A 14,874-nucleotide genomic window follows, 5' to 3' on the forward strand; every position below is an offset into this window, starting at 1 on the left:
TCTCTACTATTCAACACTAACACCTGAACACAAAGAAAGGAAATAGCCGAGTAGGCAAAACACCCTGCACAGCTTCCTTCCTCCCGACGGTGCTGCTGAGATAAGATTAAGGGCATAGGACAAGAACAAGACAATTCCTAAACGGATGTAATCGGAACATGGCAGAATTTCCAGTGTAAACTGTTCAGTCAGCTAAACAGCGCTCCATGCGTATTGTAACAATAAAAGTATTGTTGCTTAGGGTGACCATATGAGAGAGAGGGAGACCTAGAGAGAGACCCATAGACCTAGACACAGAGACACAGAGACACAGAGACACAGAGACACAGAGACACAGAGAGAGAGACGAAGAGACAGCGACACAGACCTAGACAGAGAGAGATACGGAGAGACAGACACTGAGAGAGGGAGAGAGACAGAGACACTTAGACCTAGAGACAGAGACCTAGAGAGAGAGAGGGAGAAAGAGAGACCTAGAGAGAGAGACCTACACACAGACAGAGACACCGAGAGAGAGAGAGAGAGACAGAAACCTAGAGAGAGAGAGAGACACAGAGACCTAGAGAGAGAGGGAGAGGGAGAGGGAGAGGGGGAGGGGAGAGAGGAAGGGAGAGGGAGAGACGGACAGAGAGAGAGAGAGAGAGACACGAAGAGACAGCGACACAGACCTAGACAGAGAGAGATACGGAGAGACAGACACTGAGAGAGGGAGAGAGACAGAGACACTTAGACCTAGAGACAGAGACCTAGAGAGAGAGAGGGAGAAAGAGAGACCTAGAGAGAGAGACCTACACACAGACAGAGACACCGAGAGAGAGAGAGAGAGAGACAGAAACCTAGAGAGAGAGACACACACAGAGACCTAGAGAGAGAGGGAGAGGGAGAGGGGGAGGGGAGAGAGGAAGGGAGAGGGAGAGACGGACAGAGAGAGAGAGACACGAAGAGACAGCGACACAGACCTAGACAGAGAGAGATACGGAGAGACAGACACTGAGAGAGGGAGAGAGACAGAGACACTTAAACCTAGAGACAGAGACCTTGAGAGAGAGGGAGAAAGAGAGACCTAGAGAGAGACCTAGACACAGACAGACACAGAGAGCTAGAGAGACACACACAGAGAGAGCTAGAGAGAGAGACACACACAGAGAGAGCTAGAGAGAGAGAGACACACACACAGAGAGCTAGAGAGAGAGAGAGAGAGCTAGAGACACACACAGAGAGCTAGAGAGAGAGAGAGAGAGAGAGAGAGCTAGAGAGAGAGAGAGAGAGAGAGAGAGCTAGAGAGAGAGCTAGAGAGAGCTAGAGAGAGCTAGAGCTAGAGAGAGCTAGAGCTAGAGAGAGAGAGAGCTAGAGAGAGAGAGAGAGAGAGAGCGCTAGAGAGAGAGAGCGCTAGAGAGAGAGAGCGCTAGAGAGAGAGAGCGCTAGAGAGAGAGAGAGAGACACACACAGAGAGCGAGAGAGAGAGAGAGACACACACAGAGAGCTAGAGAGCGCTAGAGAGCTAGAGAGAGAGAGCTAGAGAGAGAGACACACACAGAGAGAGCGAGAGAGAGCGAGAGAGAGCGAGAGAGAGCGAGAGAGAGAAAGCGCTAGAGAGAGAGCTAGAGAGAGAGCTAGAGAGAGCGACACACACAGAGAGAGCTAGAGAGAGCTAGAGAGAGCTAGAGAGAGAGCGCGCTAGAGAGAGAGCGCGCTAGAGAGAGAGCGCGCTAGAGAGAGCTAGAGAGAGACCGCGCTAGAGAGAGAGACACACACAGAGAGAGCTAGAGAGAGAGACACACACAGAGAGAGCTAGAGAGAGAGACACACACAGAGAGAGCTAGAGAGAGAGAGAGAGACACACACAGAGAGCTAGAGAGAGAGAGAGCGCTAGAGCGAGCTAGAGAGAGAGAGCTAGAGAGAGAGACACACACAGAGAGAGCTAGAGAGAGCTAGAGAGAGCTAGAGAGAGCTAGAGAGAGCTAGAGAGAGCGCTAGAGAGAAAGCGCTAGAGAGAGCTAGACACACAGAGAGAGAGCTAGAGAGAGAGCTAGAGAGAGAGCTAGAGAGAGAGCTAGAGAGAGAGCTAGAGAGAGAGCTAGAGAGAGAGCTAGAGAGAGAGCGAGACACACACAGAGAGAGCTAGAGAGAGCTAGAGAGAGCTAGAGAGAGCTAGAGAGAGCTAGAGAGAGCTAGAGAGAGACACACCGAGAGCTAGAGAGAGAGGATTGCTATTGCTAAAGTAACTGTAGTTTTGTTCATTTTATTTTTTTCATTTTACTGTACAAACCGCAGTGCAAACTGAACCTTGACTTTTGTATATTACACCCTTAGTCCCCAGTGTCTACTTTTATATGTAAACTGCATAGTAAATATTAAAATAGTCACCCTATCATTGCTATATTTTTACCTTTTTGAAATCATTGTAAAGCACATTTCAGAAGTGAAATGACTGAATATTGATCATATTTACATTAAAGTTAAAAACCTTACATCTCCATTTTGAAGATACAAGGTTTTGTTATAAAAGCATCAATATGCCAAGTTTTGTAATTCTGTGCTGTTTTCCTCCTAATGGACTCTTAATGCTTTTGCTTCATGCTGTCGCGTAACAGAGGAAGTCATTGGGCTTGTTAGCGCTGCGTGTGGTCTAAGGATACATTTTTCCCCTGTTCTCCTCCATTAGCTAGCCATGGTGTGTATGTGTGTGAGTCTGTGAATGCTGCTGATGGGAGGTTGTGCACTGTGCTGGTATCCTGTCTTCTGTGTGGAGTGTGACAGGTTATTAATACATGCCAAATTTGGAGAACGTGTTTGTTATGTGGGGTGGGTGTGTGTATTTGATTACTGGGTGGAATGTGTGTTTTCCCATGACTCGAGAGAACAGCGGCAGCTGTTCCTTGCTGTTTGTTAGCTCCACTTGCGGAATAATCTTTAGACACACTACAAAGAGAGAACAGGCTTAAATCAGACAGTCAGTGTAATTGTTCTTAACCCTTGTAAAATATTTCCTTAATACCTAATCACTACAGCAAAAGACAGCAGGCTGCTTTAAATCTCAGAAGTAAATGTGTGCCCTTGTGTCCAGTCCTATCCACAAAGGGCTGACGTAGCTGCAAGTTTTCATACAAGCTGGAACACAGACTTCAGTTGCTTAATCAAGTCTTACCACAGCTGCTGTGTTTTGGAATAAAAAGCTGCACATACACTGACCTTTTGTGGATGCAATTTAAACACTACTGCTGTATTACTTAGTAGTTTTTACGAGAGACAGACAGAGAGCGAGAGAGAGACATGTAGGTAAACATTGTGGGGGAACATCACTAACTTTTACCAATGGGTAACTCTCAGAACATGATGTCTGTCTGGATAGTATATTGCTGCTGTCCAATGAAAACATGCATCTTCATTTTTGTCTGTTCTTCATTTCTAAATAATTCTGGATGAATAGACCAATAGAAATGTTCTTGAATAGAAACGGGGAAAATAAGGAACAAACTCTTATTTTATATTAACTTTTTTTATCTCCTGTAAAATCACTTTGGAGATGGTTTTTTTTGGACAACAGCAATATACAGATTTCATACTTTCATATATATGTATCTGTGTGTACACTTTTTTTGACATCACTTCAATTCTAATCAGATCATCATTCTTGTGCCAAAATGTCATGATTATTGACCAGTAGAAATGCCCCAAAATGATGGGATTACTATTTTTTTTTACATTTACATCAGTGGTACATTGAACAAATGCTCTCCTTGAGCACTGCTTTGCTTCTGAGCCTCCTGTATGTACCTCTCTGCCATGAATGGATTGTAAAAAAGGCAAAAAAGCAGATCCTATTCAAACCGTGCAAAAGGCTTATGTAAAATACAGTGAGAAAACTGTCTCTCAGGCACAAAGCCTGAAAAATGTGAATAATATAAATATTTATGAATGTATCGTAAATAATAAAATAAATATACAATAAGCAGAAGATCTAAACAATATAGAAATACCTTTGTGTAAAGTGGCTTTTTGGGGCATTTGAACACTTTGGGCGCCTGCTTCCAATCATGACTGTGGATGTTTATGACTCTCTAGAACAGAGCACTTCACTTCCAACCACTCGTAATGACTTTTGTTTATGTTTTGATCATTAAATTCTGCAGCTGTGTTGAGAAACAGGTGGAAGCTTTCTGTAAGTTCAGCTTTCTCTACACACATGGTTCGCATTCTGTGCTAGTATGTGAGCCTCAGGTGTATAGTGAGGAAAAGCTTGAATAGAAGTGTTGCCACACAGTTGACACACTTGCTCCTGCAAACCAATTACCATGCTTCACCCTGCATCCATCTGTGTTTCTTTCAAGAAAGCAATTGGTAAACCTTGATAATAAGCCAATTATTTGAATTCACAAGACTGTAGCAGTACAGTTTTCCCATAAGTGTTCACCTGTTCTGTGTGAATGTGTGATGCTATATAATACAAATATGTATAGAGGAATGCCTGTAATTATCTACTTCAACAGCAGCTCAGATTCCCTGACATGGCTAGTTTGCGTTCTTTTGACTAGGCAGTAGAAGGTCCAGTGCTAGTAGTGTTAGCCATGCTCACCCTGATATAGAACAACAACGCTGCACTTAATGTGCTGTTGCCTGGCTTGTCCTCAGAAACCGAGTCTTGCCACGCGGTGGGTGATGTTGCCATGACAATACAGAGGACTGTCATGCTCAGGGAGTGGCAAAGCAAAACAGCATCAATGAAGGACAGGAGTAGAGAGCAAAAGAGCTCTAAAGTCTGCCAGGCAGGCCAGAGGAGCAGCACTAGACTCAAGCAAATCTGAACATCATAAATCTGTCTGAAAAATGGATCTGTGATTGCAGTCTGTCTGCCAGCTCGATAAATATCAACACAGATCTATCACATGTTAAAGTGTAACCTCAAATAACGTCTTGTTCTGGATGGTTTCCTATGACATACACAGTGTGGTGTTCTCTGGAACCGTAGCAGTTATAAATCCAGTAACATTTCATCACTGTTGCTCCAAAATCTCACTTCTATAAGTGAGAGAACATTCATGACAAATGGACCAATGAAAATGGTCCATGTTATTGATTGAATAAGGCACTGCATCTGCACTGTGTGGCCGATTATCATGGACATTCATTTCAGTGTGTTTCCCTTTATTTGGAAAAGAACATATGAGCTGCTGATGCAGAGCAGACCCGTAAAGGAAACCATAGGGTAGTTGCCAAACATTTGCCAGTAATCATTTATGAGAAGCATGACTTTATCTTAAACTCTGTAGTTGAACATATAGTATTTGTAAATGAATCTGTGTAACTGTATAATTTGTTGCTGCGTGATGAACACTGATATTATGTCCATGTTTGTTTATGGATGGGTGGGTGGTTGAAGGGAACTAAGCACTGCCAACAAGACTGTTCCGAAAGAAATCATACTTTTTATACTCTATCAGTTGGCGTACATAAAAGTGTTCTTCCAACTGCAGCTGTTTTTTGTTTTTGTTTTATTCCCTCCCCTTACTTGTCTCACTGTCCAAAAACTGCAAAACGCAGCAATCTGTCCGAATCACTTGGTGCATCCAAACGGTTTACACCATTTGCCAGATCAGCAACATTTAAGACCATCTATATTATCGCATGAAAATATTAAAATATGATGTCAATACAAGTTTTGCTAAAAGTCAAAAATTTGATTGTCCCTCCAACTACAGAAACTGGGAGTGACACTGAGAGCAGATAGCAGCTGACTGATATGAACATCACAATATATCTATTCCGAATCACTCTTGTAAGAGACATCTGGCAGGATGGTGGATGTTTAGTGGAAATTTGAATAAGAAAAAGACAACAGGATACATTTCACTTGGAACTTTTTCCCTCAGTAGAAGAAGAAGGCTGACTGTGATTCTTACAGAAAGGTGAAGAATGGTGAAGCTCTGCAGCATGAGAAGATGTGCGAGACACCAAGGCCGTGCGAGTGAATGGCAGACGTGAGAGAAGTGAATTTTGCACTGTTGCTGGCTGCTGATGTCACATCCCTGCACTCGATTGCACCTCTTAATGACTGTCGCTGCCTGTAGGCTGCATTAGTGCTGCTCCAGCAGAGACTTTCACTGTCTGAAAGGAAAGCAAGACGGTGGCAAAAGCTATACAGAATTTCTTTCTACTAAGCTTCTGTTTATACAAATCTGTATTAGGTGTTTTTTTTGGGCCACCATGAAGCATGAAGTTATTAAAGCAGTGCAATAATTAAGAGTGGAAACGCTTTTGTTTGTGTATGTTAAAAGGAAGAGATATTGGCTCATGCCAGTCTGTTGGTCTTGATGCATAAACACATGGATTAGCATTACAGAGTGTCATGTGTGTCCCTCCCTTGCCCTCATTTCTGCACACCTTGGTCTTTGTGTCTGTGTTTTGCGTTGCTCCGCTATGTGCACTGTAGCACATGGCTGTTTTGTCTTGGCCCTTGTCTCCGCCCCAGCCCCGCCCAATCTTTAGTGTTCCCACCTATTTTCTGCCTATTTTCTATCCCTGTCCTCTTGTTATCCTCTGCAGGTGTTCTAGGTTGTTTATTGGGTTCTTGTACCCTTTTGCTTTGCATTGTTGGATGTTGACCTGTTAACTGTTTAATGTTGTTACTAGGGCTGTGTATTGGCAAGAACCTGGTGATATTTTGCATAGCACGAATTAGCGGTTCTGATTTAATGTATTGTGATACTGTAAGCATGGTGACATTTTGAGATTTATTTTTTAAATTAAAATTTAGCAAAACTGTCAGTATAAAAAATCATATATGCCTAAAATCTGAGTAAAAAAAGTTGTTTATGCATTCAGAACAGTGGGATCTGAAGACAACACTTTTCTCTGGCTTTCAAGGTTTAAACACAACACAGATTGAACCACTGTCTTCCATGTTTGCATGTGAGCTATTCATTAAAAGTACATACTGTGTTTTTGAGAATCAGTATGGCAGTTTAAATATAACATTGCGATATGTCTGGTTCATGTTTCACTGGTTTGGTATTTGTTGCTCATCTTTCTGGTTTTTATTTTGAGTTTGTATTGTTTTCTTTATTTTCCAAGTATTGATTTAACATTTGTCCTTAGCTCAATGAACAGTGAACTGCCACCTTGCCATAGATACACCGGGAACACTGGGAAATCCAACAAATTGTACAACAATTTACAAATGTAATATGAATTAAAACCTGAAATTTTACTTTAGGTGCCCAGCATCTCCTAAACAACCTGAAGCTAATATCATATGATCCAGAAATAAGTTACATTAAGTTTGTAGTAGTAGTAGTCGTTGTCATCGTCGTAATCGCCGTATTATCTGACAATTCCAGTATTGTTGTCCAATCCTTAGGTCCTTAAAAATCTAATGTTTAATGTGTGAAACTCTGTATGAGTTTCTACTACAATACCCCCCAAGTGATAAAATCCCCAAAAGCTCTTTCCCCCCTTCATATGTTCTTTATTTATACAGTTCTTTTGTTATCCTTTAAGTTAGTATTCGTCTTCTCTGACATGAAAGTGTGTTTACACTATATATATATATATATATATATATATATATATATATATATATATATATATATATATATATATATATATATATATATATATATGATAATGCAGATCAAATATTGTGAACATTTCTTCATAACATTACAATGACATTTACGTTACATTACCTACATAATTTTAATTTTATTGCATTTATCACACCGCTCCACCAGGTGCCTCTGTGAACACTGAAAAAACTACTCCCACCTTCACATTTCCGTATTATGAGTGCACAGTAGATGTTTTTCTGACTAATAAAGTTTTGTGTGTGTGTGTGTGTGTGTGTGTGTGTGTGTGTGTGTGTGTGTGTGTGTGTGTGTGTGTGTGTGTGTGTGTGGTGGTTTTGTGAATAAAAACTTATGGGTTGGGAAATGATTCAGTTCAGTATCCACAGAATGTTCGGTAATTTGAAACTGCATTAATAAAAGCTAATCATTGTGCCACAACTAAAACCTGTAACATATTATCAAACCCAGGCTACCATTATCAGCATAACTGTCTCTGAGGCTAAAGATGGATTTGAGTGTGAAATGAGTATGATTATATTAGCATTAGCATAGTCAATTGCTGAAGAAATGTTATCTTCCATATCACTGGGCATTAGGAGTTACAGTCAGGGAGCTGACTAAAAGTATTCACTTATTAGCATTTGGTCATGTTCCTGTGTTTTCACTAATGCTCTTTCTTCCTCTGTGTTTTCTTCTTCAGCTCAACAAGCAGCAGTTGCAGGCAGTGAAGGAGCGCTTTCAGGCATTCCTAAGAGGAGATACGCAGATTGTAGCGGATGAGGCTTTCTGCAATGCCGTGCGCAGTTACTATGAGGCAAGGCTTTCCTATTTTAAACACCTGTTTTTAGCTGGAAAACATCTTAATGATCATCTGCTTGTACGTGCTCAGCCATGGCTGTGATTAATTGTCCAAAATCCCAATTTCTAATCTTCTATTGTTTTATTTTGTGTGTATAGATAAAGTGAGATCTTTTTTACTTAGTTTGATTTATTTTATTTTTTAACAAATGGAGTTTACAAAATTATGAATTACAAAAAGGAGTTATTAGTGCATCACATACTAACTAAGAGTGGTCAAATGCTGTCACAATATTTAAAGACATCTTCACAGTACACAGTACTTATAAAGCAATATTTTGACAACAAAATCAGTAACAACTGATTCTTAAAAACCGCTGTTCATATACTGCCCCACACTTGTTCTTTCAGCACTGACGAAATCCATGATATGTTCAGAAAAATCTATTGTTTATCACAATAACACATGATTTCACAATGACCATTATCTGGTTAAAACATTGTCATATTGCTTCCCCCCTAGTCAAACATACATTTAAGAGGCCACTTTAAGAATCATCACATAAAAATACATCTGCAATGATGGTTGCAGTTGTTTGTTTTATTAGCATGTGCAAAATGGTATGGTATATTTATATTTTATTGTTGCCAATATGTCAATATTCGCAATACTTGCAGAAAAATGTGTGCAGCTGTATAACTGAACAACAGGTAGCATTAGTTTAATGCACAACCCTGTATTAGCAATGTAGGATTATTCAGTATATGATTATATGTATTATTTTATGCATTAAGTCAAATTCAGTTTTAAATGCTGAGGGTGTTTGATGGTCTAGTGAGAAGAAAGGTAAGCCAGCAAATGGGAGAGTTCTGGAGGCTCTGCCCCAGGCAACACCACACTGCTGATGACAATGTTCTGCTCCCAGTCTGGCACAAAGATCATTAATTAAAAATCACCAAAAAAAAGAATTCCAAAAAAGGATGCCTGTCTGTGTCCTAAAATCTAAGACCATGTACTATTAAGATTGTTTAATACTTATTTGAAGCATGTGTTTTTGGGCAGATTGAGACTTTTAAGGACCTGCAGACAACCCTGAAAAGAATCAGGTCTTGCCCTTCCATATCGTAATACAGCCTGTGTCTGAAGTCCCTGAAGAGCTCCTTCACAAAAACAGTGTTGTCTGTGGTCTGATCTTTTCACCACTGTTTCTTTTCTATCATCAACACTGGCAAGGGTTCAGGTACACCTGGCAAGCGACACCTCTCTCCTTCCCTAAGAAGTTTTCATTTCGATGTTAAATTAGCATCAGAAAATGTTTATTTTGAGGTAGAAAATGGCCTTGGTGTGAGGAGCGATGTCCCATCCTTTCCCTACTTTAACCCCAGCTAACAGATAATATATGAAGAATCTGCTGTTTCTAAGTCTGCACTAAAACGCCATTTCCTTCTAGAGTTGAGCTTGACGCTCTTCTTATAAGCATCTGGTAAAGGATTGGAAATCAATAGGCTGTAATGGTATGTGTGGGATGCTAAACAGGAACACTCTTGTATGCAGCCTTAACCCTCTCTCTCTCTCTCTCTCTCTCTCTCTCTCTCTCTCTCTCTCTCTCTCTCTTTCTCTGCTCTTTCTCTGCTCTTTCTCTGCTCTTTCTTTGTTCCTTCTTTGTTCTCTCCACTTCTGTTGACATCTAGAACGAAACAGGCACAGTATATCACATAAAAAGCTTGCCACATCAGATCATTCATCTTTTTAATGTTAGAGAATGGGTAGGACCCCATTTGAAGTTTTTTTTTTTTTTTTCCTGGTAGTCAGTCATGTAGAGTTGAGTTGGGTGATCAAAGACTCTCATTGTTATGCAGTGGATATCTTGCACGTATCAAGGCAGTTCATCGACTTTCGTTTTCTTAACGCCAAAAACATAAGGAGCAGAAGTGAGTCACCAGGGACATCAGTGTCCTGCTATAGACATTACATTAGAGTCATAACTTTGAAATATGGAGTTTGCATCGTTACACTGGCTTCTCTTGGGTTTGTAAACAGACTGTCGAGTTGTACAAGTCCCTTTGGACTTGTTTCAACGATATGCCGAAAAACATGTAAGACTATTCAGTCAGCAGTTACTGTTGTTTTGGATTTGTACACAGACTGTTAAAATAGAATTCAGCAGTTTTGAGTGTACACGCCTCCAATGTGGGTAAACATTGTAGGAATTACCAATTTATTCTTTTTTTTTTATTTTTTTTTTATTATTGTTATTTTTTTTTTTACATATTTCCCATTTTGTTGAGCAAAAGTAAGTGGACAGTGTGTTGCTCATTAGCTGTTTAATCAATTTCGAAACACTCTGACACAGTTTATATATATCTTTGTATATATGCAGTATAAATGAGTCTAACCGTAGGCAAGTGACCAGAGAGCTGGTGCACCATGACATATAAAACACATCAAAAGTTTCAGCATGTTAGCTAATTTACTTGTTAATTAATTCAAAGTGAAAAGTGGTAATTTATTTTCTTTTCTTTTTTTCTTCTTCTTCTTATTATTATTTTTTTACATATTTCCCATTTTGTTGAGCAAAAGTAAGTGGACAGTGTGTTGCTCATTAGCTGTTTAATTAATTTCGAAACACTCTTGACACAGCTTAAAAATAATACTTGCAATTGCTGGAATGTATGTAATATACATAGCTGCTAATTCTCCCTAGGATGTGTACTGCTTTCACTGCTGGTCTCATAGCAACACATACATGAGAGTTTTGCTCAGTTTAGGTTCCAGTGAACCTAAAGGTTGTGGTACTTCAAACACATCACACTGTGCAGTGTCCAAACAACTCCCAGCTTTACATGCCGCCAGAATCATTCACCGTTTATTGGTTGTGGCTTTCCATGACTTAAAGTACCATTTAATTTCTCTCAGAACTTTACAAATATGCTCTTGTATGCACTTTTAACAGCAGTACAAAATTATTACCAAACACATGCATCTCTGAAACTACTAATGATTAAAGGTTCATTGTTCTTTTAAAGTGTAATTGTATTATTATGCTGTTATTTTATCAATATCAGTAACATAAAATGGTCTTAAAATAACAACAGTATTTTTAATAGTATTTTTATTTGGTCTTTGTTTCATTTTAAAGTTTTCATTTATCACATTTTACTTTTTAGTTGCAATTTTAACGGTTTATTCAGATTTATTTTCTACTTTCATGACTTAATGTTTAATTATTATTTTTAGCTTTTCATAAGTTGTTTTTGCTTGTTTTTACTACTCTTATTTCTTCTATCCCTGATTTCTGTATAGGGCCAGCTACATTGTAAGGGTCACCCTTAATGTAATTACAATTGTTCTGTGATTAAATAAAGGTGAGTGAGTGGATGGATGCATTGAAGTAAATTTAATAAACCTTTCTGTCCAGTCTGTGTGTGTGTGTGATGGCCTTAAAGTGCAGAAGAGTAAGAGAACCGTATAACAGTGTAGAAGGTGCGGCTTTCATAATTGTGTAATTTTTGTCAAAATGGGACCGAATGGCTCGTCCTCTCATTTTGGTCGCTGACCCCAGTAGTAGGCAAAGGTCTGCAAAATAGAAGATCCTAGGAGTACAAGAATATAACCATGCTCGAGTATAGCTCAGGAATGGTTCAGGAATGCATGTTTTTTAAACATGCAGCTGCCAAGGTTGATCCCCCAAGGAGAAAGTGTTTGTTTTGTTTTTTTTCTTCTTCTTGATTTTCAATAAACGAGTCTTAGCCAGTTCCCACGCATGTAGGCCTATATTGTGGTAGTGTTCATTATGTCAATGAACAGCAAATATTTAATCTTTGTATATATGCAGTATAAATGAGTCGAACCGTAGGCAAGTGACCAGAGAGCTGGTGCACCATGACATATAAAACACATCAAAAGTTTCAGCATGTTGGCTAATTTACTTGTTAATTAATTCAAAGTGAAAAGTGGTAATTTATTTTCTCCTTACATATTCATGACTGGTATCTAGGGAGTACATGGTTGCGTAAATGCTGATTAATTTCCGACTAATTAACATTTTGGTGATGGTTGTCACATAAATTTCACACACTGACAGAAATATTTTTTATCCCCTTTTAACACAGTTATGCAAGAGTGGCTTGGATTTAAGGGTCTTTTGCGTCTCTGTGTGCCATCACTCCAGCATATTTCTGCTCAGTGGTTCCATTCACTCATTTCTGAATAATGCTGTAATATCTAAATATACTGTTAAACATGTATGATCAGTGTGTCTGTAAGTGTTCAGACAGGTACAAGTATTGTTGTTTTGGATGGTATAAAGGGCAGGGTGACTGCAAGAGGGAATACAGCTTCAAGCTTTAGCTTCAGCTTTAGGTGAACCATGCAGGAATTATAGCTGTACTTATATATAGATGTCTCATGTTTTAGGAGACCAAAAGTATGCGGACAGTTTGTTGTCCATCAGAGTGCTCACAGAAGGTATAGATCTATTCTACATTTGAGCTTGAAAATAACACTTTTGTGCCTTCTGATATATTAAGTTACACAAAGTTCTTTTAATACATGGTTCTTTAAGGTGAGTGTGAGAACAGACATGTCACACACATGAAACGCAAAGAACTTTAAGACTATGTAACCGTTCTCACACTCAAATCTCTCTTTCAAACATGGTTCTTTAGATAACCAATGTGGTTCTTCAATAGCCTCACTCAAAGGTCGCCCTTTGTTGCACCCTTACTCTACACTAAGGAAAGCAATGCATGAAGCATATGGCAACACTTGATGTAGATGTTCTTTTATAAGACGATTGACACTAGACATGACAGTGGTGCTTGACCATTTTAGGAGAATGTAGACTATTGAATGAGCAGGAACGGTCATCTGCAGGAAATCCCAGGCCTTATCTTTTATTCAAAATATAGATTATTTTCAAGGTCATGTTATGTATATTTGTAAAAATGCTTTCAGCTCCTCTAAAGAAGAATTTTCCCTTTGAGTTGTGTGTAAGGCTGTATGACGCATTTTATTTTTACTTTTTTTTAGGTGTTGAATGACGTAAAAAATCAAGTTAATTAAAAAATCATTAGTTATTTTATACTTTATTGCAGCCCTAGCAAGCAGCCTAGTCTGGCTTTTGATAAACAATGAATACATTTAAGAGGAAAACATTTCTGTCCTCCCAGGCTGACATCAAATTTCAATATAAGTATAAGTATAAGTAAATATAAGTATCAAATATATAAGGCATATAAAAATACAAACTATGATACATATCAGTTCAAGATCATAGTTTTCTAAACAAAAGAGGACATGAAACGCCTGTAGAGTATTTGGACAAGGTTGAATGGACAGATAAACTGAAGATCAACCTGTAGCAGAGCTTTGGGAAGAGTACCGTGTAACGAGGGGCAAAAGAAACGTGATTCATAGAAACGTGGTAGCCTGGCTGACAATGACTGCTAGTCAAATGATGTGACGGGCTACCCTGCAGAAGCAGGCTGAATTCAGTTTACTGCTCAGTTTGAACTATTTTAAATGTTTAAACTCCTCAAAACCCACTGGATGCCTCTTCACATTCTGTTAAGAGGTTTTCAGGGCCAAATGTTGTTGTCTGTCTGAAACAAAAAGGCCCTAAAACAAACTGAAAAGGGCTGCATTACAGACTTTGCAGAGCATCTGGAGTTTTCATTGGCTTCTGGCAGTCTTGGATTTTATGAAAATGACAGAATATCATATTTGCCTTGGCATAGCTGAATTCAGTTGAGTTGAGTGTAGTACATGGCACTGACTTACCGTGAACACCTGCTATGTCTTCACTGAAAAGAAAATCCAGCATAACCTGGGTTGTTTTCTAACAGTTTTGATTTATATTTACACACTCAAAATTTATGTAAACCTAGCCCACTCATGAAAGCCCTAATCAAAGCTGGCAACGCAGGAAAAAACAATGGTGACTTCAGGAGAAAATTGTGTTGTTGGTACTGAAGAGCAGCACATCACCACCAGACTCTGCTAGTAATGGTAATGTAAAGGAGATTCAACCAATAAAGACGAATACCCTCTAAGTAAAAGTTAGGTGTCAAGAATCAGCTTAAGACAATTCCAATTCCAGTGTGTAAACCTTGTGTTAACACAATAACCATGGACTCTTTTACTCAGCTCAGAGGATCTGAGTCTAACTAAGGGCTATCAAAATGCTTCTAGCTCAGAAATGTAATCAGAATGGTGGACAGTGGAAGTCAAGACTTGATCTGGACAACCCTCAGAATTGTGTTCATTGTGTTATGGAACCAAAATTGGTCTTCTATAGAAAACATTGTATTGAGGAATTGTCTATGTTTAGAGGCACAAAATGAGCAACACTGGCAAAATGGAACCACTTACCAACTGTTAAACATATGCATGGATCTTTTTAAGGGGGTTGTGACACAGGGAACATCACACATGTAGATGGAATGGTCAATTCCTCTACATATCAGCACATTCAGGAAGCAAATGTAACAGACTGTCAAGAAACTGAAG

The 14,874-nt window shown here is 39.2% G+C and overlaps 1 protein-coding gene across 9 annotated transcripts in view; it reads left to right on the top strand.

The window, feature by feature from the left end:
- Positions 1-14,874, top strand: part of cadps2 (Ca++-dependent secretion activator 2) — a 133,750-nt gene that overhangs the window by 15,182 nt on the left and 103,694 nt on the right. For all 9 annotated transcript variants that reach the window (XM_072671339.1, XM_072671357.1, XM_072671347.1 and 6 more), the window contains exon 2: positions 8,266-8,379. In XM_072671339.1, the coding sequence (XP_072527440.1) occupies positions 8,266-8,379 (114 nt within the window). The remainder of the gene's footprint in view (positions 1-8,265; positions 8,380-14,874) is intronic.

Source organism: Salminus brasiliensis, chromosome 2 (assembly GCF_030463535.1).
Source record: "Salminus brasiliensis chromosome 2, fSalBra1.hap2, whole genome shotgun sequence".
Classification (NCBI taxonomy): domain Eukaryota; kingdom Metazoa; phylum Chordata; class Actinopteri; order Characiformes; family Bryconidae; genus Salminus; species Salminus brasiliensis.